The sequence below is a fragment of the Pteronotus mesoamericanus genome, unplaced genomic scaffold (genome assembly GCF_021234165.1).
Source record: "Pteronotus mesoamericanus isolate MK-2021 breed Mesoamerican mustached bat unplaced genomic scaffold, CSHL_Meso_final contig_269, whole genome shotgun sequence".
NCBI lineage: Eukaryota > Metazoa > Chordata > Mammalia > Chiroptera > Mormoopidae > Pteronotus > Pteronotus mesoamericanus.
The window spans coordinates 711,984-738,493 of record NW_026555114.1 but is presented as its reverse complement, the minus strand read 5'-3'; the positions used below and the strand labels follow the sequence as shown (position 1 = coordinate 738,493).

Below are 26,510 nucleotides of genomic sequence, written 5' to 3'. Positions count from 1 at the left end.
TATATAGTTTAACTATTTTATTTTGTTTTTTTCAAGAAAGTTTGAGGGAGTAAAGGTCAAAGCTTAAAGGAATGAAGTCAGAAGAGCTATGGAGATGAATTTGTTGTAAAATAGAAGGCTTAGTGTGCAAGTAGTAAATGCATCCTTCAAATTTTTCTAAAGATTTTTTCCTACTTAGTGTTTTTTCAGTAAGAGAGCTGGAAGGGCCCTCAGGTGATCAGCTGATCTAGTTCCTCTGCTACAGGTAGGTAAGACATTAAGTGATAAATAGATGAACAGGGGGTTTTTTTCCTTATAAATATAGTACATATTCATTATATAAAATTTAGAAAATGGCCAAGCAAAAGTAAGGAAATAATATTCCCTAATCCTGGCAGCTAGAGTTAAGTACTTTTAATATTTTCATGTATAGTATGTATCTCTTTCCTAGCTTTTTCCCCCTGTGAGGGTGTAGTTAGAATGAAAATGGAACTATATACTATATTCTGTTTTGCAGTCTGTTTTTTTTTAATGTAACAGAGATCATGAATATTTTTCCATGTCATTAAATATTGTTCTACAGCATTATTTTTAATGGTAGCATAGACTTTCCATCATATGGATAGTTTAACCCGTTCTTTATTGTTGGACATTTGGGTTGTTTCCAGTTTTTCATTTTTATAAATAATGCAATAACATCATTGTTACTAAATATTTACTCACATCCGTGATTGTGTTATTGCATAAAATAAATTTCTATGTGTGGAATTAGTATGTATTCTGAGGAAATAAAAAAAACTTTAGAATTTTGATCTGTATCACCGAGTTGCCCTCCAGAGAAGTGTGTTAGTTTACATTCTTACATTCTTTATGTGAATGTCAGTTTTCCTTATCCTTGTCAACACCGGATAATTTTTTTCATCTTTGTCACTTTGATAGATGGAAAATGGTGTCTGCTTATTTTAATTTACATTTTAAAAAATTTACATTTCCCAGTGATAATGACGGTAAACATTTTTTCCCTTACATTTATTGGTTCTTGGTATTTCTTTTATAGAATCGTACAGGGAAAGTTTTAAATTAGTTCTAGAGATGGATTACCTCCTTGCCAATCAAACTTATGGTCACCTCTAGTCCCTCCTGCTTTTATTTTAATATTTCTTATTTGATTTTCTGTTAACAGGACAAATCACATCTACCTTAGAAGACTGCTTTGTATTCTGGAATATATTTATTTAATCTTAATTACCTTTTAAAAATCATAAAAATAAAATTTGTAGTAAAAAAAAAATTTTCAAATAGTACTGTCCCTTGCCCCCAAACAATACGGAAATATTTAACATGGATTGTGGGAGGTTTTTTTCCTACTCTTAATTGTGCTCTTCAGATATTTAGCTATTTGGTGTATATACTTCCAGATATTTTATGTCAATTTAAACTTTTTTTAAACTATAAATGAGATTCTGTTTCATATCTTCCCATGTTAATGAATATAAATCTATCTTTTCTTTCTTTAAAAAACGATATTTTGCTATCTTGTTTTCTTCTTTTTTCCTGAAGTGTTGTAAATTACAGTCATTATGCCAGCTTGCCTTCAAATACTTTTGTAAATGAGGATGTTTCTTACATAATACTATCATCTTACCTAACCAAATTAATACTTCCCAATAATCCTAATAATATGTGTACTCCATATTCAGATTACTTCAATTATCCAAACACATATTTTATGGTTTATTTTATTCAAACCATGTTTCACTTATATTTATACTTTTCAAAAGCTACACAGAAAGTTATTTGGCTAAACTAAATTAATTTAACCAATCCCCTATAAGTGGCATTTGAGATGTTTGCAATTTTTGCTTATCGTAAACAATGTTTTAATGTTATTAACCAGTGTCGCCCCAATACATTTAACTTTTAAAAAACAATGGTAAAAATGTTTTTATACCTACCTCTTTGCTTTCTTATCTATTTTATTAAGATTAATTTTCAGAAGTGGAATAGTAGGATCAGAAAATATGCTTGTGTAAAACTTATGTATTTTGCCAGACTGCTTTCTGCATATCTTGTGCTAATTAAACTCTTATCAGTTGTATATGGAGAGTACCCATTTACTCACATTTTTGCCAGCATCAAGCATTATCAGAAAAATATTTTTTGTTTTATTTTGTTTTTGTTTTTTTGTGAGGATAAGCATCTTTTCTGATATGTTTGGCCATTTGAATTTTGGGTATTATCAATCCATTTCTTAACATTCACTTCTTCAATTAAGCATGCATCTCTATCTTTTTTACTGGATCTGCCTTTTATCCATATGATTTGGGCTTCCTTTAGTTTTTCCAGTTTTATTTGGTTTGTTTTTTTAAAAAATTTTATTTATTTCTTTTTAGAGAGAGGGGAAGGGAGGGAGAAAAAGAGGAAAAGAAACATTGATTGGTCCCCTGAAAGCCCCAGGCTGGGCCCTGGCCAGCAACCTAGGCATGTGCCATGACTGGGAATTGAACCAGTGACCTGTAGGTTTACAGGTTGGCACTCAATCCACTGAGCCACACCAGCCAGGGCTCCATTTTTAAGTGTGGTAACCAAATTTGGATATAACATTTTAACAGAACCTCACTAGTGGTTTTTTTTTAGTCATTTTTGTTTTCAAGATAGTTTTGTATTCATAAGGATACATTTATGTAGAAAATGGAAAAATGTGTAGGTTTTTTTTTTTTAAAGCTTGTAGGAGTGTTTCATTGTTTTAATCTGTATAATGGTGGTATAATAATAGTACCTAATCAAAAGTTTGTTGTGAGTTTTTAAATGAGTTAATACATATAAAGTCCTTAGAAGCTAGTGCCCGACACTTAGTAGGTTCTTAGTAATGTTAACTATTAATCTTAATGGTGATAAGTCTTTTCCTAGACTATAGTTATAGGACCACAGTATTTGTTTCCCTCTTCTTAAAATAAAGTTATGTAAATAAATTCCAGTACTGCACTTAGTATACTTAGTGTTAGTTCTTTGAAGACTTGAAATGCACATAGAAAAAATGCATGCCAAGAAAAACATTATGGTGTCATTTTAATTCAGTTATTCATTTAACACCATAGAGTCTCCCATTTGCAAACACTGAATATACCAAGGTTCACATTCCTTACCTCAAGGAGCTCATTGTAAGGTGTAGAGATAGGTAAACCACTTTTAAAGCATAAATCATTTAAGTGTTTGTTTTTGTTTTTGTTTTTGTTTTTTTACTTGAAAGCAGACTCTCGAAGTATTTCATTTTGGGTTGGTGAATAAACAGTGCTTAGTCTTACTAGTATTAAGAGAAACAAATAACCTTTTATTGTTTGAGCCTGGGTTTATCCATCTAAGTGATAACTACTAAGTCTTCATGTGAATACATTGTAACATTTGTAAGTTTGTAAATCTGGTAAGGTGGTTTTGAGACTCTAAGGGTAACCGTTGCATTTTATAGTGGTGTGTTATAATAAAGAAAAAGTTCAGTTTGATTGCTTTGTTTCTATTGACAAAGGTTAGCTTGTAGAGGATGCATACTCTTAATTCTCTATGCATACTCATAATTCTTAATTAGCAGGGATGGACTCCACAGTTTGTTCGCTTGTCGTCCTTTAGATTTGGAAATGATAGTGTAATTAGATGTTTTGCTCTGTGACTTAGGTGTCATTTTTCTGCAACTAAAATATGAGAGTGGACCCAAAAAAGCCCAGAATTTATTTGTAAAAAAATTGTGTATTTATTCTTACATGTTTAAACTTCAGTCACCTTCAAAGTACTCCCCATTTGATGCGATACACCTTTTGAAACATTTTTTCCCCACTGCTCAAAACAGTTTTTGAATGCGTCAATTTTGATGTTTTTTAGTGCCTCTGCTGTTTTTTGTTTTACCTCTGCCACATCAGCAAAATGTTTCCCTTTGAGGACTTATTTTCATCTGGGGAAACCAAAAAATGTCTCTTGGGTGTGATTGGGTGAATAGGGAGGGTGGGGCACAGGGGTTAAATCATTTTGGTCAAAAACTGCTAAACATTCAACAAGATATGGGCAGGTACCCTCTTAAATCACCCATCATTAAAATTAAAAAAAAAAAAAAATTCACTGAAGCTGTACGCAGTCTCTCACAACAACGCCAGCTGGTACGCTGATACAGATGAGTTCCTCGAACACTCACCTAGTGGGGGAAGCCTGTACTGCAAGGGGCCTGCCTTCCAGAAGATAATTCTGGGTTCTTTTCTGGTCCCCTCTGGTACTGTAGGATACTTTTTATGGCCCAGGTGATACGTTGAATGCTAGAGTGACAGAGTGAGGTCTCTGCTCTCAAGCAGCTAACAGTGTAGTAAAATCCGACTCACAGTACAATATGGTACATGTGGTAGCAATGATATGAATGATACTGAGAAAGGAGTGATTAATTCTGCATGCGAATACTGATTTTCAGAAAGGTATTCTCTGAATCCCCATTTTGAAAGGAGTTACTTCTAGACCTGTACTCTATGGAGAATTTGGGCATTTTAGTCAGCGATAGTTTCACTACCTAAGAGGCTATTTATTTAAAGCCTTTTTAATATGAAAGGATCAGATGATTTCTATGAAACAGGGTTATTTGGATTGTGGTTCTAATTTTATTTTTAGTAACCTTCTTTAAAGTTAACTTTAAATTTTAATAGTATTTTAAATTATAAGAGTAATATATATTCAAATGTGAGATATATTCAAACAAAAGTATATATATATATATATTCAAACATGAGATATAAAACAAGCTTATAGACACAGACAACAATATGGTGGTTACCAGAGGAAAGGGGGTGGGGGTAGCAAAGGGTAAAGGGGCCGAATACATGGTGATGGAAGATGATTTGACTTTGGATGGTGGGCACACATGCAATATACAGATCATATGTCATAGAAATGCACACTTGAAACATATATGATCCTATTAACTAATGTCACCCCAATAAGTTTAATTAAAATAAATAAAAATAGAGAAGATATTCAAACAGTTAAAAAATCTACCAAATAAAAATGAGAGTATCCTCATTCTCCCTGGGTAACTCCTATTAGTTTAAACAATTACTTGTAAATAAACTTGTATTTGAAGTGCCTCGTATTTTGAGCCTTTGCTCTTTCTATTTAAAGGGGAAAAATCAATTTCCTTTTTTAGGGAAGTACTCTGGAGCAGTGGAGGCTGTCTAAGAACTGTGAAGTGGAAGGTAACTGTAGTGGATTTCAGGAAGTACATTGATCAGTTAGATTGCTGTGTCCTATAGGGCTTTTTAAGGATTTATTGACACACTTCATCAAGGTATTTGAGAAGAGTATTCAGGGAAACCTAAGAAATTCTACAGTTCTTTTCCCTTCCTTATAAATTCATGCCTGGTCAGAAATTACAGCTTGAGTGGGATGTCCCTCCACAGAACTCAAAAGCACACTATCTATCATGTTACTTAGTGTGGCAGTAATGTAAAATGTTAAGGGTTTTTTCTTTTTGTTTCTTTCTGTGAGGGGCTCACCCAACATATTTTATCATATGTCTCTTCATCTTTCCCTTATTTCAACTTCCACTTACTCCCCCAATTCCCCACATCATTCTCTTAAGAGGAAAAAATAAGTTTTGCCCACTGAGTCCTTTCTTATTTGATTTAATATGTCTTGGGCTGAATGTTTCTCACAAAAACACTTTGCATTCAGAATTAGCCTATCAAACCGTTTTCTCTGTAGACCCCTCCATAGATTGCGTGCCTTCTACTGTGGTACCCTCGGAGGCATGGAAACCGAAGTCTGCTTTTGGCTTAACCATCATGATTTTTGAATATAAGTCCCCATGCCCTGCTTTGAAAAGTTATCCGGGTGGTTATTTTGTACCATTAAAAAAAAAATTCTGCTTTTTGTCCACAGAACTAACCAATACACTGGAACCATCCTCCTATGATTCCAGTTAAAACCACATTCCTCGTAATAGCACATTCATGTATCTACATCTGGGGATCTGAATGTGCACACACCTGTATATGGGTATACATACATGGATATATAAAAATTCTAGTTGGACACACATTGGAAATGATAACAACTCATCCATATGGTTGATGTTAAGGAATTTGCAACCTGCAGTACTCTTTCTTACTGATAACACCATTCTGCTTGGGGAATATAGAACAAGCCCAAACAGTAATACTGACAGAATTTGGAATTATGATACAGTGGAGCCTTCACGTAATTCTTTGTTGAAGAAGTTAGGGCCTAAATGTTAAGGCTTATTGTTATTCTGAGTTGATAATCTCTGCCTTGCTTTAATAATTTTTCCTCATGCCTGGGTAGCCTGCGAGTTGCACAATAATCACTCACACAGCTTTGTAATCAATGCCCAAAGTAATAGGATTCCTCTGGCCACCGGCAATTAATAAATTTGTGTCTTTTTTAAAACACTAGCAAGTCGGGCCTGAAATACGACTGACTGGCTCTCCTCATTTGCATATTTATTGCAGTGGAAAAATTCTTACCAGATGATTGATGCTGAGCCTGCCTCTTGAATTCCAAGCAGCACATTATTATGAAATGAAAAATGCCGGCCATACAGTTGATTAAAGTTGAAGACAGTGGAATCGGTGTTTTTTAAGATTGTGGGAGAATTAAAGGCATATTTTAATAGATGTTGACAAGAAGTGAACTAACAAAAGCAAAGCAAAGGATTTGCTTGAAAAGATTTAATCAAACGTCTTTCTTGGGGGATTAATTGCCGGGGATGACTACTGCAAGTGGCAGGCTCGTGTGGATTTGAATGAAAAGTATTGTTCTCAGGCCAACATATTGTGTGTCATTTTGACCTATAGTTTAGCTCTAGTTGTAGAGTTACTTTCGAAGGAGAAAAAAAAAATGCTGTTATAATCTGTACATTCCAGTTTAATATATTTATCTGGGGGTAATAGGAATGTGGGAGTTTATATATGCTTGTACATGAATAATTGTATGTTTCCATATTTATTTTAAAAATAACTACATATATTTAAAAACTGATAAGGTAAGCTTTATTTTACTTTATACATTCACTCTGCCCATTCCACCTCCATCCCCTTGCCAGATGTTTTACATATTGGCTTATAATCTAATTAATGAACTGTGCGCCCATGTCCAAACTTATTCTCTGCCTACAATTTTGTTTTTGTTGGACAGCCTAGATGAATCAGGGAAAAAAATAAAGCTGTTAGGTGGAAATGGTTTTTAGATTGGTGACATTTTCTATATAGAATGCTTGCATATGGATAGCATGTAAATGAATACTTAAGATAGGACTCTGAGTACTAGCTCAGCCCTAGTGCTGTAGATCAGTACAAGCAGAGCTTAAGATTTTTGCCATGTGAAAATGATGATTTTCTGATGGTAATAGTCTTTATATTTCCATAGCATTTTAAAATTTGTAAAATACCTTAACATATAAAAAATATTATTTTTTAACCTTCATTCTGTGAGATAAACAGGCAAAGGATTATCTACATTTTGTAGATGAGAAAATTGAGACTCAAAAGAGGTTACATTGGTCAAATTGGTATAAAATGACTAGTTAGTGATAGTGTCAGTTAGAATACATGGTTCCTGACCCTTAGTAAAGCACTCTTTCCTTATTCTCTACTTGGAAAATTACTCCTAAAGCTGGTACCTAGATGTTTAGGTTGACTGTTGACTCTTGATAACATGACGAGGCATCTGTTCTTCTTAATCTCCTCTTAAGGAAAGGTCTCTGGATATGGACCATGTAGGAAAAAATAAACATAACTCCTTGACAGTGTTTGGTTGTTTTTCTTTTCCTTTCTGGGTTTTTTGTTTGTTTGTTTGGGTTTTTGGGGGTTGGTTTTTTTTTTTGTTTTTTTTTTTTTTTTTTGCGACCATGTGCCAAGAGGATGAGAGATGCTTTTCTTCTGCTTTTTTTTTTTTTTTTTAACTTTTAACCTTAACAGTAATTGGGTAAAAAACTAGAGGTGAATTAGAAACAATTGATTTCATTCTCTTTTTTATTCATAAGGTTGAACAAATAGAATTCAGCCCTATATGAATGATAAAAAGGGTTTGTTTGGGTTTGGTTTGGTTTTGTGTGGGAAAAATTTGCTGTTGGATTTGAGCCTCCAAGAGAGAGCCTTTCCTCACTCTAGTCAGCTGTGACTTTGAAGAGACGTGCCATATTCAGCAAAAGATTGCTCCTTGTCTCCTCAGGTTTTACATAAAATCTGACTAGAAGGAAATGTGGCCCTAATATTGCAAAGAAATGAAAATTGGGTTCTAAATCTCTTTACAGGAAGTTGTCCATTGCCCATGTGTTGGCCACTAGTGACTTGACTTTGATAAACTTTTTTTTTCACTTTTTCTTTTTTCTTTTTTTTTGGTGGTTAGAAGCACAGAATTGCAGATTTCATCTCTGGTAGGTCTCTTGACACTTTGATGCATGGTGGTGCTATCCCTGAATGGAGCTTAAATACTTCAGGGCTACTTTCTGACTGGGCGAAGGGGTGTATAAAATGAGAACATATGAGAGAGTATTAACAGAAAGCCACACTTTGATTTACTGATATTGGCTCTCTGCTTTCTTGTTGGATTGATAGGCTGTCTAATATATCTGCAATGGATTTTTTAAAGCTGACTTGAACAAAATAAAAGGGCTTGTATAGCTATTTGAAAGTGGCCCTTAAAAGTAGTAGTCTTTCGTTGGATGTTTTCACAATTCTTGGTTATGCTACATGTTAGAGTCAAATTATGACTTGCTTGTTGAGGGCAAGCAGCTATAAACATTATAGACTGCTTTGCAGCTTCTTCCCTGTGTGGTTCTTCATTCATGTTTTAGATCATGGACACATGGTACTTAGAGGAAGTTAAGGGACAGGCACTTGTATTTTCTGTTCTTTTTAATTCTTATTGTGGTAAAAAAATGTGTAATAAAATTTACCGTACTAATCATTGGTAAGTGTATAGTTCAATAGTGTTAAGTATATTCACATTGTTGTGCAACCAATCTGCAGAACGTTTTCATCTTGCAAAGCTAAATATCAGTACTTCATTAAACAACAACTTTCCCTCTGCCCCAACCTCTGGCAACCACTATCAAACTTTGTGTTTCTATGAATTTGACTACTCTAGGTACCTCATATAAGTGGAATGATAAAGGATTTGTCTTTTTGTGACTCTCTCATTTCATTTAGCATAATGTCCTCAAAGTTCATCCATATTGCAGCAAGTGTCAGAATTTCCCTCTTTTTAAAGGCTGAATAATATTCCTTTTTTTCCTTCCTGTTCTTTTTGACTAGGCTCAAGATTAAGGGACTATAGATTACTTTATCTGTATGGCATTTTGTCTAGGATGGTAGAATTGTATGTTAAAATTGCGGTAAAATATACATGACAAAATGTACCATTTTAACCATTTTGAAGTGTACATGTCGTTCAGTGTAAGTGGGTATGTCCGCATTGTTATGCATCCAGCACCATCATCCCTCTCCAGAGCTTTTCGTCATCCCCGGCTGAACCCGTTCCCTTAAACAGCAAGTGCCCGTGCCCCCTCCCTTCAGCCGCTGGCAACCACCATTCTGCTTTCTATTCCTATGAATGTGACTATTTTAGGTACCTCATGTAAGTGGAATCATACCATATATGCCCTTTTGCGACTGGTTTATTTCACTTAAAATAATACTTTCAAGGCTAGGTCTTGGGAATTTTGCAAACTACTTTGCAAATACAAAGTTGATTGGTGGTTTCATTTTGGAAAGCATGAGCTGTGTCTCTTAAAATATAGCCATTTCTAGAAAAGAAGTTAAAATTATTGGTTAATATGTAGAATTTGGATAAGATTTCAGTGTTTTCTTGGGCTTCCTTCCAAGTGTTAGTGTCTTTTCTGTTTTTTAAGGTTCTTGCTACAACATATACTTTCAGAACCTGAGCTACTTGGGATATCTCTTATTCTCAGACCTTTTCATAGATTATCATTTGTGGTAACATAATATTTGTAGTTATCATTTGTATTTTTTAAAAATTTTATTTATTTATTTTTAGATAGAGAGGAAGGGAGGGAGAAAGAGAGGGAGAGAAACATCAATGTGTGGTTGCCTCTTACATACCCCTTACTAGGGACCTGGATCTCAACCCAGGCATGTGCCCTGACTGAATCAAACCGGCAACCCTTTGTTTCACAGGCTGGTGCTCAATCCACTGAGCCACACCAGCCAGGGTATGTATTCTTTGTTCTACTTACTCCTCCTAAAATTTCCCATATCTTTACGTAATTTTACTTTGTTCTGCTTCTATACTTACCGTATTTAGAATGGCTGATTTTAGGCTTTAAAATTGTAGTGTCTTACTCTATTTTTCCTTGTTGTGTGTGTTATCATCTTGTCTATACTTAACCCATTCCCCAAAAGCTGACAGAACAAAGGATAATATGGTATTACTGTTTTCTTCTTCATGAGTAAAAGTTATCTCTATATTTGGTGGAAATTTTGTTTTGTTTTTTGTTGTATTTTAAGATTCAGAGCAATAGGTTGAGGATCTTGGTTTTGAACACAAGGCATTTTGGATTTTTCAGGTAATATTACATATTACAGATCCTCCCAAGTGGTATGGATATGCACTATTATAAAAGGATTAGAATGCAGAATTTATAAAAGATGGGATCAAGGGTCTTACTTTAAACAAGGAAGTTGTTTTTATGTAGTCTTATATGCAGACTATTTGAAGAAATACAAAGTAGTTATTGGGTCATTGATTTCTTCCTGACCAATCTGAGAAGGCTTTCTCAGCTAGGTTACCTTTATTCTTATGTTGAAATAGAAGGCTCCAGGATGCTGTATAGGAAGAGCCGACTTAACTCATGTGTTGGTGAAACAAGTTGGGATGTGAAATAGTGCGGAGGCTATTCATGATGGGCAGGGTAGAAGCAGAAGAAATAAAATAAGACTCATTAAAATCACTTAAATTAAAGTTTGTGTCTGCTGAAGTTAGTGTGGTTTTTATAAAACAAAAGTAAATGTAGGGGTTGCTAAATGAAAGTAGGGATGCTTGTGAGAAGATTGCAGTTATTTAAGGGAAAGAGGGAAGGAGTGATAGAAGCACGGCCAGAGATAAATGGATAACTATTAGTGAGAGTAAGAGTGAAACATATACAATTTAGCTATCAATAAGGGCTCCAAAATGTCAGTGATCTTCTATGAAAACACATTAAACAGAGATGAGAAAAATCAAACAAGGGAGAAGTATTAGGTAGGAAGAAAAAAAGTTCTGTTTCTGACATGGTATATTTGAACAAGTGATGAAGCATCCATGTGAGAGGTTCTTAGAGTTGCTGGAGATGTGAAGTTTGATCATAGGAGAGATGTCCAAGTGCTGCCAACACACAAATAGCTATGATCAGTGTTCTTAGCCCCTTTGGTAGGATTAGGCTGGTAAAGAAGGTAAGAATTCAGTTCTCAGAAGGCCAGTTTTTATTCTGAAAGTTCTTAGCCGTAGACTATGGACTTAATCCTGACCAGCTCTATTACAAATGCAACCTGTTGGCTGTGAGGAAAGCCAGGTGAGAACATATTTTCGATGTGCACATTTTTAAAAAAGATTTTTATGTATTTACTTTTAGAGAGAGGGGAAGGGAGGGAGAAAAAGAGGGAGAGAAACATTAATGTGTGAAAAATTTTCAATTAGTTGCTTCTCATACGCCCCTGACCGGGAACCAGACCCACAACCCAGGCATGCGCCCTGACCGGGAATCGAACCAACAACCTTTTGTTTTGCAGGCTGGCTCTCAATCCACTGAGCCACACCAGCCAGGGCTCAATGTGCAGATTTTTAATATACAATTCAGTACTGCAAATACAAAGTCATTAACCTGGGTTTTTCTTAAGTGAACAAGAACTTTTCATAAGGATATGTGTGAAGAGATTAAATGATGTGGTAGCTCAAATCAGAGGCAAATGAGATCTCCTAAGGGAGGGTGGTAGAGGTGGTAGGGATCCTGGAACTAAACTACACTCTTTAGGAGAAGAGGAGGAATTGCTTAAGGGGTTGATTGATAGAGGGATAATTCAGGAGGCCAGTGGGTAATGTGCAGAAACTAACACTAAAGGAAAAAAAGATTGGTTATGATGACAGGCACGGAAAGAATTTGTCAGTCTTACTAAATTTAAGAACTCACAATTTATTGTAGACACTTTTCTAAGCACCTTACACATGTTACCTTGCTTGTCCCTCACAACTTGATAAGGCAGGCATTGTTATTATATCATTTTGCGAATCCTGTATTTCAGAGTTCTTAGTCTCTTTGTATCCTGTGCCTGCCACCCTCCTTCTCCCCCTTCTCCCACCCCTGCCAGGACTGCTCAGCAGCCGTGATAATTGTTCCTTCTCTGTGCTTTATTTCCCAGGTCACAAGGCACTGAAAGCACTATTGAGGTCATTGGTAGACCTTCAGGAAGAACTGCTTTTCCAGTACCCAGACACTAGGTATCTTGTAGATGGAACAAAGCCCAAAGCAGAAAGGTAAGGAACTATGGGGTTGCTTATTTTCTTTTCATCTGAATAGTTCTCCATCATTTTTGAGAAAGAAAGCTAAATCCTTTCCGGGCTGATTATCAGACTTAATGTTGGTAAAATAGAAAGAGCCACTTACATTTAACTGGCTTTTTGGCCAGGATGGCACAAAAATTGGGTATTAGGTTTTGGATTTTTATACTTTGTTGTGCCTTATTCTCTTTGTGACTTCAGCAAAAGACTTGCCTTCTCTTTAGAGCTATTGAAATTAGTAAATGAGAGCACATTTGGTATCAGTGCTTAATTAATGTTTATGAAGCACTTTGTGCCCATGTCATGGAATCGCTGGTCACAGCCATCTTCTTTTCAGTGAGGGAAGAAGTAATTATTATTTTTTAAATTATATTTTATTGATTATGCTATTACAGTTGTTCCTTTGCCCCCCTCCACTCAGCAATTATTTTGAAGGGTGGAAAATTTCAGAAAACAGCAGAATAAACCTTTTCTTTACTGAAATTATCACATTTGATGAAGCATCTCCCCGCCCCTTTGTTTGAACCTGCTATGTATGGCACCTGCTTACTGTTTTCTCTTGGGCTTATTTTTTGCTCCATTCTTTTCTACTGAATTAGAGGGATGAAAAGTAAACTCACATTTATTGAGCACCTACTGTGTGTTAGGGTCTGTAATTCAATGAGTGCAATTGTCTATATAATTGGAGGCTGTAGTACTTTCTCATGGCAGTTACATATATATTACAGTTTAATGCTAATTCTATCGCCTACCCCTTCACGTTCACTTCACATTCAGCTTTTCTTCATTTGGTTCAACTAATATTATTCAGCTTTCCTGAACAATTGGTTACAGGGAGACATTTTTTCTTATTGATTTGGGGATTAAGGTAGTAAAAATGTGACTATATGTTTAATTTTTAAAGACCCTCTTGTACCCAGTATAGGCCTGGTTCATATGCATTTCTAAGAATGTCTTTACAATCTTGTTTAATTTTATAATTTGCTTACCTTTTGAGAATTATTTTTAAATCAATTATTTTTATATTTATTTGAAAAGTTACATGAGTTTTTGTTTGACCTCATGAACATTCTTTTCAAACAAACAAAAAGGCATCCTCACATCTGTGGTGTTAAAATGTACACAGAACAGGGAAGGCCTAAATACTCTTTCCTCCATGGGAGTCTAGCTTTTTATGTGGGTAATGTTTATTTTCATTGGACTTACTAGTCTTGCTGGTTTTGTAGTGAGGATGAGATTTCCAGTGAAGATGAAGAGCTGGTAGAAGAGAAGAAGAAGCAGAGAAGGGCCCCACCAAAGAGGAAGCTGGAGATGGATGACTATCCTAGTTTCATGGCAAAGCGCTTTGCTGACTTTACAGTCTACAGGAACCGCACCCTTCAGAAGTGGCACGATAAAACCAAGCTGGCTTCTGGAAAACTGGGGAAGGCAAGTGTATGTGTGTGTGCACGTGTGTGTGGAACAGGCTATGGCAGCCTGAAGCCGTGTTAGGGAACTGGAACCGCAGCTCATTTCTGTGGATGATGTCACTCTGGTAATTAGTCATTTCCATAGAAAAAATTTAATGCACTCTTACCATCGGGGTTTATACCATTCAGACTTACGATTTTAACTTTATTAGAATATTTTATTCTAGAAATCGTGGCCTTGTAAGTGTTCGTGTTGGAAATAAAAAATGAAGTTGATGTTAAACCATTATTATTAAAGGCGCAAAAGTTAAACTCTAGGTACAGGAATGTAATACAACCTACTTAAGACTAATTTTTTTTTTTTTACTAGAGACTAATGGAAAAATTACAGCCATTTACAAACTCAGTCTTTAACAGAAGATCCCTCCTGAAAGAAGGGTTGGCTGACACAGAATGATAGAGAAACCAATGTGTTTGCCTTCAGCACAGACTTTCTGTGTTGTCCAACGCTGGTTTATGTTGTTGCAGGGTTTTGGTGCCTTTGAACGCTCAATCTTGACTCAGATTGATCATATTCTGATGGACAAAGAAAGATTACTTCGGAGGACACAGACCAAGCGCTCTCTCTACCGAGTTCTTGGCAAGCCCGAGCCGGCAGCACAGCCTGTCCCAGAGAGTTTGCCAGGACAACCGGTAAGAGCTCTGTGAAGCAGGATGATTATGGGGAGCAGTTTCTGCGAGGCTAATTAACTGAAAAATCGGATCACCTACTTGTAGGGATCACTCTTGATATAAGAAGTTAGTGAAATAAAGGAAAAAAACACTTCTAGACTGTTGAGAAACCAAGATTATGGTTTTAACACAGATCTATTATTAACTTGTGTGTAGCCTTCTAATTTTGAGGTTGATATGAGTCTGGTAATAGTAGCATTTGCAATCCAGTTTTTAAAATTCAGTTTTAAAGCAGCTGCTTTAGAAATGTCAGTATTGAAGTGCATTCTTTAGGCTTTATGTTGGATGTTTAGATACTCCAGACAAGGATCCAAAATAGGAATAGTCAGATTCTTTTGTTTAAAGGAAACTCTTATATATAGTAGAATAGATACATACTTAATCCTTGTTTTAAGCTCAGAAGAATTTTAAGTGAAAAGTAAAATTCCTTACAGTCTGAGTATTTCTCTCCTCAGATTTAACCAATGTTCATAGTTATAATAAGCTTTCAGGTATTATCCACTTATTTATCTATATATAGCTATACAAACACATACACATATACATACACATACGTACATATGGAAAATATGGTTACCTTTTTTGCCCTGGCTGGTGTGGCTCAGTGGATTGAATGCTGGCCTGTGAACCAAAGGGTCGCCAGTTCAGTTTCCAGTCGGCGCACATGTCTGGGTTGTAGGCCAGGTCCCCAGTGCGGGGCGTGCAAGAGCCAACTACACACTGATGTTTCTGTCCTCTCTTTCTCCCTTCCCCTCTCTGTAAAAATAAATAAATAAAATCTTTTAAAAAATACGGTTACCTTTTCTTTTAAACTAAATGGTATGGATATATCTGTGTATATAAATATATAAAATGTTATGAAGTATATATAAACTCTTACAACTTTTTAAATTTAATATATTCTAGATACTTTCTATATCATTATATAGAGATCTCCCTCATTTTTCCTAATGTCTGGAGTATTCTGTTGTATGGATACATACTATAATTTATTCAAACAATGGATAATTTTGTTGTCTCCAGTTGTTAAAACAGTGCTACAGGAAACATTCCTGAGCATTCATATTTTTATATTTATGTAAACATAAGGATAGATTTCTCAAAGTGGAAAAGTTAAATAGAAAAGAATACACATTTTAAATCCTGATGGATGTTGCCAAATTGCCTCCAAAAAGGCTGCATTAATTTCCAGTCCCACCAGCTGTGTTTTCCAATACTGAGTGTTGCCAGTTTTAGAGGTGAAAATGTTTTCTCGTTTTAATTTGCATATATTTAATTAAAACAAGGTTAAACATAGTGTCAAATGATTTTTTACTATTTATGGTTCTTATTTTGTTAGGTGCCTATTAATGTTTTTGCCCATTTTTTCAATTGGATTGTTTGTTTTTTAATTTTAAGAGCTCTTTATATCTTAAGGAAAACAGTGCTTTGATTAGTATATGCATTGTTTATAGTGGCTACCTTATTTTGATAACCTCAGTGATATTCACTCTTTCCTTTCTTCTTGTTGATGTAGGAAATTCTTCCTGAAGCCGCTGCCAATGCCCACCTGAAGGACTTGGATGAAGAAATCTTTGATGATGATGACTTTTACCACCAGGTATGATTTTCACACTCTTTACTTTTGTCACAAATCAGGTTTTAGCATTACAAAACAGCTGATACAATTCTCTGACCAAAAGGTAGATTACTTTGGGGATGGAGTCACACAGGGAATTAAAACTCCTCAGACTTGACTTATTGTGTAGTTCTGGATCTGTTACTTTTCTTCTGTCTTACATTTTTCCTTTTGAAATGAAAATAGCTACAGCTACTTTGTTAGTTGTTGCAGAGGGTAAATTATCTGTAAAATAGTTTCAACTTCTTTGAGTCAGGTTGATTATTCTTTCTTAGCTGTTTTTGATAATGGAGGATTTTTTGTTAGTTATTTGTTTTTTTGTCCAATTATTAATACTATTATATGGGGATGGAGCTAAAAGGCTGGGATCTCAGAATTCTTGAATTGCACTTTTGGTTCTGTTACCTATTAAGTCTCTTGTCTTTATTTTTGTGCCTGTTCAAATCAGTTAAGTGTATATTGAGATTGTCTGCTACTTTTGATTATAATAATATTGTAGTGCTTTGAAGACAGACAGAACTGGTAGAAGTTGAAATATGGTTCTGTTCTCAATACTACCTCTTCATAAACATCCCCCAATTATTTTCCTGACATTATTTTCTCTTGGCATGCTGCTCTTTTAAATGAAGACTAAACATTTGAGCTATTCTAAAGCACTAAAATAATTTCCTATAATCCTAGGTCTCTTTTTTATTTTTTAAATAATTTTTTATTGTTATTCTTCTATAGTTGTCCCAATTTTTTCCCCTTGACCCTCCTCTGCCCAGCCCCTTCCCCACTCCCACAATCAATCCCCACACTGTTCTCCATGTCTATGGGTCATTCATACCTGTTCTTTGACTAGTCCCTTCCCCTTCGTTCCACCATTATCCCCCTCTCCCGTGCCCTCTGGTCGCTGTCAGTCTGTTCCATGTTTCCATGCTTCTGGTTCTATTTTGCTCATTAGTTTATTTTGTTCATTAGATTCCTCTTATAGGTGAGGTCATATTATTTGTCTCTCACTGACTGGCTTATTTCACTTCACATAATATTCTCCAGTCCATCCATGCTGTTGAAAAAGGTAGGAGTTCCTTCTTTCTGTTGTGTAGTATTCTATTGTGTAAGTGTACCACAGTGGTACCACTCATTTACCGACGGGCACTTCGGCTGTTTCCAGGACTTGGCTGTTGTAAATTGCGCTGTTGTGAACATAGGGGTGCATAAGTTCTTTGAATTGGTGATTCGGGATTCTTAGGGTATATTCCCAGCAGTGGAATTTCTGGGTCAAAAGGCAGTTCCATTTTTAGTTTTTTAAGAAAACTCCATACTGTTTTCCACAGTGGTTGTACCAGTCTGCATTCCCACCAGCAGTGTACTAAGATTCTCTTTTCTCCACATCCTCCTTAGCACCTGTTTATTGATTTAGTACTGATAGCCATTCTGACCAATGTAAAGTGATAGATATCTCATTGTGGTTTTAATTTGCATCTCTCTGATGGCTAGTGATGTTGAGCATCTTTTCATATGTCTATGGGCCATCTCTATGTCCTTCTTGAAGAAATGTCTATTCAGATCCTTTGCCCAGTTTTTAATTGGATTGTTTGTTTTCCTGGTGTTGAGTCATATGAGTTCTTTGTGTATTTTGGAGTTTAAACCTTTGTCCAATGTATCATTGGCAGATATGTTCTCCCATACAGTCAGTACCTTTTTCATTTTGATGATATTTTCTTTAGCTGTGCAGAAGCTTTTTAATTTGATGTAATACTATTCATTTATTTTTTCCTTTATTTCCCTTGCCCTAGGAGATATATCAGCAAAAATATTGCTACTTGGGATATCTGAAATTTTACTGCCTATATTTTCCTCCAGGACTTTTATGATGTCACGACTTAAGTCTTTAATCTAATTCTGGGTCTCTTGATAAGTCATACTTAATGAAATGTGCTTTAGGATGTACCCTTTCTAGTTCTGGAGAATTGAGGATGTTGTTCAGTGGTGATGCACCAGTTTTTTGTTCAACCATTATTCATCATGGTAATTTTTTTCTCTGCCAAATTTTTAGTATGTTAATTTTTTTAAAGGTTTTATTTATTTTTTTAGAGAGAGAGAGAGGGAGAGAGAAAGTAAGAAGAGAAACATTGATGTGAGAGAGAAATATTGATTGGCTACCTCTTGTACACACCCCGACCAGGGACTGAACCTGCAACCCAGGCATGTGCCCTGACTGGAAGTCAAAACGGCAACCTTTTGCTTTGTGGGACGATGCTCAACCAACCAAGCTACACCAGTCAGGGCTAGTACGAGGGGAAACCCCACCAAAATGGATTTATTTATAAAAAATTGTGTATTCCTACATGTTTAAACTTTATTCACCTTCAAAGTACTCTCCATTTGACGTACTACACCTATTGAGATATTTTTCCACTGCTCAAAACAGTTTTTGAACTCACTTAATGCCTTTTAGTGTTTCTGCCTTTTTTTGTTTCACCTCTTCCACACTGCAAAACATTTCCCTTTGAGAGCTTTTTCATCCGTGGAAACAAAAGAAATCGCTTGGGGTGAGATCAGGTGAATAGGGAGAGTGGGGTGCAGGGGTCATGCTGGTTTTGGTCAAAAATTACTAAACACTCAGCGCAGTGTGGGCAGGTGCACTTGTAAATCATCCTTCATGAAATGGGCAAACGCACTGAAAGGTCTTCAAAAGAAGTTCACCAAAGCCAAAGATAGCCTCTCATAACAACACCATTTGCTACACTGATAAAGATGGGTTCCTAGAATACTCACCTAGTAGGGGAAGCCTGTATTACAAGAGGCTCGCCCTCCAGAAGGTAATTCCAGGGTTTTTTTTGGTGGGGGGGAAGGACCCTTATATGTTAACTTTTTCCAAAAATTTGCAACTGCTTGTTGAAGGTTTAGCCATGATAGCTGTATTATGTACATGGAATATGAAGGAAGGAACTTGGGAAAATTGCACTGTAAACCCAGTAGAATAAGTGATTCTATATTGCAGAAACTTCTGGTTTTGCCCTAAAAAGAGAAAGAAACTTTCTATTACTCTTTCTATTCACTCTGTGAGGTTCAATAAAATTATTACCATAGTGAAGCTTAAAAGTAATGAGAGGAAAGAGAATTGGTGGGGCCTCAAGTGTCCCTAGTCAGAGGTCCTGATTCTTTTTCCCTTTTCTTCTCTCACTGTATCCATTTGTCAGAAGAATGGGGAACTCTATTTTGTTCTAGAATGTCTAAGGAAGTACCTGATATAGGATATTAATGGTGTATAATTGTGTGAGATCATGGGAGACAATCAAAAATGAAAAATGTTCCAGTCTCCATTAATCGAAGTGTATATTATTCAATGGAAAGTGTATCATAAATTATATAGGCTTAATAAAATAAACTGAAATTACTGGGGAGAAGTTGCTTCTACTGGCAATCCTTAGTCTGAATGATTTTTTCTTTTTTTTTTGGCTTCGAGGTCTGTTTAAAAAGAAATAGCATTACTTGACTGGCCCTTCATCCCAATTAATAATTTTAACTTCGGTAAATTCTGATTTCAGAGTTATGACTAGTCACATCTTAGCTTTTCCCCTTGCTGGTTAATTGGGGTGCTGGGGTTAATCTAAATTAAAACTTAAACTAATAGAGGTCAGCAAGGCAGCTGAAACACCTGAGTGAAACAAATGGGGCTGCCAGGCGCAACTTTATCTTGGCTGTTTCCCAAGAGAGAAGTGGCAGCAAATTGGAGTTGTTTCAGCCTTCTGTAAAGGTGAATGATGGGTGACACTTGTTAATGTACAGCATCTCCGGAAGCATTCCAGATTGCTTTGCTGCTGTACCAACTGCTGCCATCCATGCACAGTCAGTAGGAACTGGACCAGTTGCCAACATCTGGCAGCACAGCAAGGAATGGGTGCAAGTCTTGAAACCCCGCAGATTCTAAATATGGTGCTGAGAACTGTGCAGGCTTTAATCACTTACCACTCTTTGGCAGCAGGCTACGACAGCTTATCCTAGCCTCGTACATCACATCCCGACATCTGCTGAGCCGCAAGGCAGCTGCACATTCATTTTCTTTTCTTGCCTTTTCTCTTTGCCTCCTATTCCTGTTCTTCCCATTTCCCCCCCCCTCCCTTCTGTTTTCCTCCCCCTCCCCAATATGCTTCTTGGGAGAGATGATCTGTAAAGATTACTGCTTCATTGTGTGCAAGTAATTGTGGTGATGCCAGGCCCTTGACAGACACAACGTAGCACCTGTTCTGCTGACCTGGTTAATTTCTTCTGTTGAGTGGGATTTGCCAGAGATTGGAGCTGAAGCCAATTCGATGATAAGGCTAAAGAAAATGGCTGTATGTTTTCTGTCACCTCCCAATTAAATTGGCTTCATAAAGTGCTTTCCTTTATTTGTCAGGGTGGTAAGCCTGAGCTAAGTGTTGCATTCAGAAGTGGTACGCTGTATTACAATGGGCTTGTGAGTTTTTATTTGCGTTTTTTCTTTTTTTATTGTGGTTATATGGAAGAGCGGGGTGGTGAATATAAAACATTTTGCTTTTTTTTTTAAAACCATACTTGAAGCCAGACTCTTTGGGTCTATGTTTTCTAAGGAAGAGATTATAGTCATGTTGAATTTTAATGTTTCATTGTAGGGGTTTAAAGGCTTACTTGGTTCATTCAGGTGTCACGAGGCTGTGTAAATGCCTTAACTACTGAGAATAATGTTTAGGGTCAGAACACCCCGCACACACACCCACTCATTCTCTTTGTTTCATAATGGGCCTTCTGTTACTACAACTTTAAAAATATGTCTATTATTTAATAAGGGGTGTGTGTGTGTGTGTGTGTGAATATATATATATATATATATTCTGAAGAGGATCATATGTGAGAAGTAATATCATTTTTGAGCTGAAAAGAACCTTCTAAGAAGCTGATTCCCTGCAAAGTTAAGAAACTTCCTGAAAGTTATATAGTATATGGCGACTCTAGTACTTGATCTCAGGACTTCTTAGACCAAGTCCTGTTCTTTCCATGCCTTTGTTTCTTAGATATTTCATCCTTGAGCCATAAAAAGACTTCATATAGTATTATAGTTTTCAGTTTATGAATAAATAAGTTTCATATTCTTAGAACTGGAAGAAATATTATGTGGGTTAGAAAGTAATGTCTTTTCCTTAAAAGGTAAATGATTTATTGAACTCCTGTTTCTTAACAATTCTAATGAAAAAATTAGCTTTATAGTTGTGTTACTGGATTGTTTGGGAACCAGAATTGCGGAACACTTGAAGTATATATACCCAGTGGTGAAGGCTTTATGAGGGAAACCATTCGCCTGCCACAAGCAGTGCAGAACTGCTCCCAAGTGGAATCAGTGTGCATTTGGCCTATTTCTCATCAAAGCTCATCCTGAAGATGATTTTACAAAACACAGAGGTTGAAAAGGGCCTTGATGAAAAGGTTGAAAAGGGTTGAAAAGGGCCTTGATGAAAAGGTTGAAAAGGGTTGAAAAGGATGAGCAGTCAGAGATGTTTTCAGTATCTGTTTTTCATTTTCATGATCCTATTTGCTATTTTTTAACATTAATTTCTTTTAGGATGTGTTGTCTAGATCACCATTTAAGGTCTTTATTTCTTTTTTTGATTTGCTTCTTTTAAACTGTCAGTTGACCTTTGACTTGATAAGCCTGAGTTCTTAAAGAACCGAGGAAGGGCTAACATTTACTGAACACTAGTTATGTGCCAGCTCCTGGACTAATTGATAGGTCCTTGACATACATCTTTATTTAATCCTCACAAGATTTCCAAATGGAGATATGACTGTATTTAGCAATAACCTATAGAAAGTGGCTGATTTTATTCTTTGTATAGCCAAGATTTCAAACTAGCTTCTTGTCACCTCATGAGGTATTTTGTTCTGAAAGGACTAATTGAGCTTAGATATTGACAGATCGATACCTGGATTTCTAAGAGTTCATTAGGATTTTGTATGTTGCTTCTAGCTGTGTTCAGTTTTGATCTGGTTTGTCCTGTCACTTTGAATTTAACCAGGAGTGTCTAGAGAAAGGCATAATAGATTTTGCTCTTTTGATGACCACTTTGACGGGTTAAATTTCTCCCTTCATTTGCCATCAGGAGATGTCTATAACTGGCCTTGCCACATGTTGGATTTTTGTATCCAAGACATTTGAAATTGCCATAAACAACTAATTACTCATTTGGTGAACTATTAAAAGTTGATAATGTTAAGAAATAGAGAAGAGGTAAGCTTTCTGATAAGATGGTTTACCTTAATTAAATTGGTGGGTGATTAATATGGACAGTTGATGTGGTTAGTGGCTTTAATTGTATGCACTTAGATCTTAGTGTGAATAAGGAATGTCTGAAGCTATTCCTATAGTTAATGCTAATACAAGGGGACATTCTTACCTTTGGCATGTATCTGTCTAGTACTTCGGTTGATGGTTTAATGTGTTTTAAGTGTCATTTGAACCTTCTCCTTTTAATTAGTTGTTGGAAAACATACCTCTGTTCAAAGTAGTATTTCATTTTTAGTTTACTTTAAAATATGCTATTATTTGAAATGCAAATAGTGTTTCTTAAAGGTTTGATAAAGCTTATTATACATAGACCTTTATGGTGCTTTTAGTGAGGACATACAAATGAAGTTCATAAATCTGAAAATTGAAGTTATGGTTAAAGATACAGCAGAGAATTAATCAGGTTTTTTTTAAGCATAATAAGTGTTTAAAACACAACCTAAATCAAATATCAGTGTCCAATTAAACCCCAGTTTTAGTAATTACAGGATTATTTTGCCTTCCATGTATAAGAATTTTGAGATACATTGTGGCTTCTGTGCTCCCATTGTCTGTGTGTAAATGTTTATGACATCAATATTGGCATTTGGTTGCTAGCACAGGCTCATGGTTGAGGCTACACAGAACAGGAAGCCAAAAGCCACATTTTAGATGTGAGGTCCAGAAATTACTTCAAACAGCAGCGTCAGAGGAAGATACACACAAGCGGCCCTCATGTCTTTCAGTTTCCTTGCTTTAAAAAACAACAGAGGATGACTTCAGTACTGCTACTTCATTTAAATAAAGTTAAACCTCAGAGCAAAGCCTAAAACAGTGCATTTTAGGAGCCAGCTAGGAAGGAGATACAAATTGGTTTTGAACTATTGAAGAAACATTTCAAACACAAGTGATCATGGGAGTTCAGCAGGGAAATATGTGACCAAAATTATCTTTTCTGTACTAATAATCACAATGTCAGCTGGCTGAGTGTAAGTTAAACACAGGATCCCAGCAGTATTTTAGAATTTGGCACTCCTCAAGAAGTGGGGAAAACTACCTGTGTGCTAAAGTAGGCATGATGTCGTCTTCTTAAATCATAGTCAATGTATAGCTCCTTTAAAGTAAATTATAGGGATGATGTTTACCATAGGAAGGGGACATTAATAAGCATCTTTAAAAAGGTATGTGTATTGTGGATCTAGAAAAGAACATATTGCTTTAAAGTTAGATAGTATCTTTGAAGATTGCCAAATCCAAATTGTCTTTTTACAAACTGGAGCCTAGAGAAGATAAATGACTAGAGTAGGACCACTCCACTTAGTGAGTTAGGACATTGAAGCCCAAAGGTTCTTGCTCCCAGTTTGATTTCCTTTCCAGCACAATGTGCTGCCTTTTGATCTGACACATTTAAAAATCCATGAGAATTTCCTTTTCAGATTAATATCTGTTTAGGAAATTGGAGATCCAGTGTATCCATCTGCACTCTGAAAAGTCACATGTATCACTTTTGTGCAATTATGAACTTCATTCAATTAACATTTATTATACCAGACGCTAGGCTTATAAAGACTAATAAGACAAAATCAATGCCCAAGGAACTTGTGTCATCTAACAAGAGTAAGGTCCTCCATCACTTTGTATAGTCGTATAGCTCCTCTTTAAGAGTATGACTTTATTAAAATTTAAGTGGAGAAAATAAGCGGTGAAAGAAAGCAGTCAGGTCCTTGATATAAAAACATACATGCAGTTCTCTACTGTAGTATTATCACAAATACGCCTCAAGCATTTATTAGCATACTGGTATTTCCCTCAACATACACCTGATCTAATTCCTAAACTCGTTTCTTCATAACCTGTAAAAGGCCCTGAGAGTTGCTATTAGATATAAATTTGGATTAATAGAAATTCCCTGTTTTCCACAAATATAGTCATTGGCACAATAGAAGCCAGATCGAGATGCCAGTATCCACTGAAACTTATTTCAGGTTAGAAAAGCCTTCAGGTATTTGAAGGTTCATTTGCTATGGCCTACTTTTGTATATTTCTGAACTTTTCTGTAATAAAAATTTAAGGACAGGTAAAAGCCTTCATATTTCTCTCTTCCTTTCATTCATTCATTCAACAAATATCTGAGTGCCTTCTGTGTATTTCTTGAGTAACTAGTGTTCTATGATGTGCTGTTTAATGCAGTAGCCACTAGCCACACATGTGCCTATTTAAATTTAAATTAATTAAAATAGAATAAAGTTAAATTTCAGATTCTCAGTCATACTTGCCACATTTCTAAATGCTAAGTAGCCACATGTGTTAGTAGTGGCTACTGTGTTGGACAGTGCAAATATAGAATATTCTATCATCACAGAAGGTTCTAGTGGAGCTGTATTAGGGGCTGAAACAAAGCAAAGTTTTGTCCTCTTGAGCTTTATTCTAGCTTAGAGGTAGGATGAAATTGGGGAATACATTGTGATACTGCAGTAGAAAATGATATAAGGATTTTTTATTCTTGGGTTACTCTTTTTACCTAGGATGTTCAGAGGGGGTAAGATGACATTTGAGCAGAGACCTAAAGGAAGTGAACAGCAGAGCCATGCAGATGTCTGGAGAAATAGTGTGGGGACAAAGGGAATGGCAAGCACAGCCAAGGCTAGTGTGTTTTAGGAAAATCAAGGAGGCTGGTGTCACTGAGATGGAGTTGGCAAGAAAGAGTGATGGGAGAGATGAGAGAGGTAATGAAGGGGGAGGCCAGGTCCTGAAGGACTTTATAGACCACTGTTAGGCTTTTGGGCTTTTACTGTGACTGAGATGGGAGACCATTGGAGGGTTTTAAAGAGAGGAATAATATGATTGGTGATATTTTAAAAGAATCATTCTGATGACTGTGCTGAAAATAAACGATAGGGAGGCAAGGTGACAAGCAGGAAAACAGGAGACTAGCAATAATTCAGGAAAGAGATGGTGATAGCTGGGGCTAGACTGGTTGCAGAAGGAGTGCTGAGAGGTGCTTGGATTCTAAATTTATGTTAAGGGGTGAACTGACAGGATTTGCTAATGGATTGCATATGGGGTGTGGAAAGAGAGGAGTCTAGGATGACCTGAAAGTTTCTGGTCTGAGACTGAGAATTGAAAGGATGAAGTTGAGATTTCATTGAGATGGGGAAAAACAGTGAGAGAAGCTACTTTGGAGGAGGAATCTGGGACTCAATTTTGGTTATGTTACGCCGCCCCCCAACCTGTGTTCGCTTTAATTATTTTGATTCCAAAAATTGGTTATATTAGGTTTAAAATACCTCTGAAACATTCATATGGAGCTGCTGAAGAGATAACTATTATATAATCTTGGAGTTCATGGGAAGATCTGGGCTGAAGGTATGAATCTAGAGCCATCAGCATATAGATTGTATTTAATATCGTGAGACTGAAGGAGATCATCTAGGGAATGAAGGTGGAGAGAAAACGAGAAGAGATTCAAAACCTGACTCCTGGGACATTCAAAGATTTAGCAGTTGGGAAGATGAAGAGGAACCAGCAAAGGCAATTGAGAAGGAGCAATCAGTGAGGTAAAAGAGAAAAAAGGAAGAATGATTTCCTAGGTTCCATGTAGAAGTATTTCAAGAAGGATGAAATCTAGTGTTATTCTCATTCCAAAGCCAGACAAAAATATCACAAGGGAAGAAAATGACAGACCAATCTCTTATGAATATAGATGCAAAAGTCAACAAACTACTAGAAAACTCAATCCAGCAACACATGAAAACAATTATACACTGTGACCAAGTGGGAGTTAGCACAGGAATGTGAGGTTGGTTTAACAAATATCAAAGTAGATAGAATAAAAGTTGATAGAATAAGGACAAAAACCATGTGATAGCTCAATAGATGCCAGGAAAAAAATTAATATCCTTTCATGATAAAAACACAACACACCAGGGATAAGAGGGAACTTCCTAACCTGGTAAAGAACATC

The 26,510-nt window shown here is 36.1% G+C and overlaps 1 protein-coding gene across 1 annotated transcript in view; it reads left to right on the top strand.

The window, feature by feature from the left end:
* AATF (apoptosis antagonizing transcription factor) overlaps positions 1-26,510 on the top strand; it is a 103,272-nt gene that overhangs the window by 26,249 nt on the left and 50,513 nt on the right. The window contains exons 5-8 of the mRNA XM_054574836.1: positions 12,381-12,495; positions 13,746-13,947; positions 14,457-14,621; positions 16,177-16,260. Coding sequence (XP_054430811.1) covers positions 12,381-12,495; positions 13,746-13,947; positions 14,457-14,621; positions 16,177-16,260 — 566 coding nt within the window. The remainder of the gene's footprint in view (positions 1-12,380; positions 12,496-13,745; positions 13,948-14,456; positions 14,622-16,176; positions 16,261-26,510) is intronic.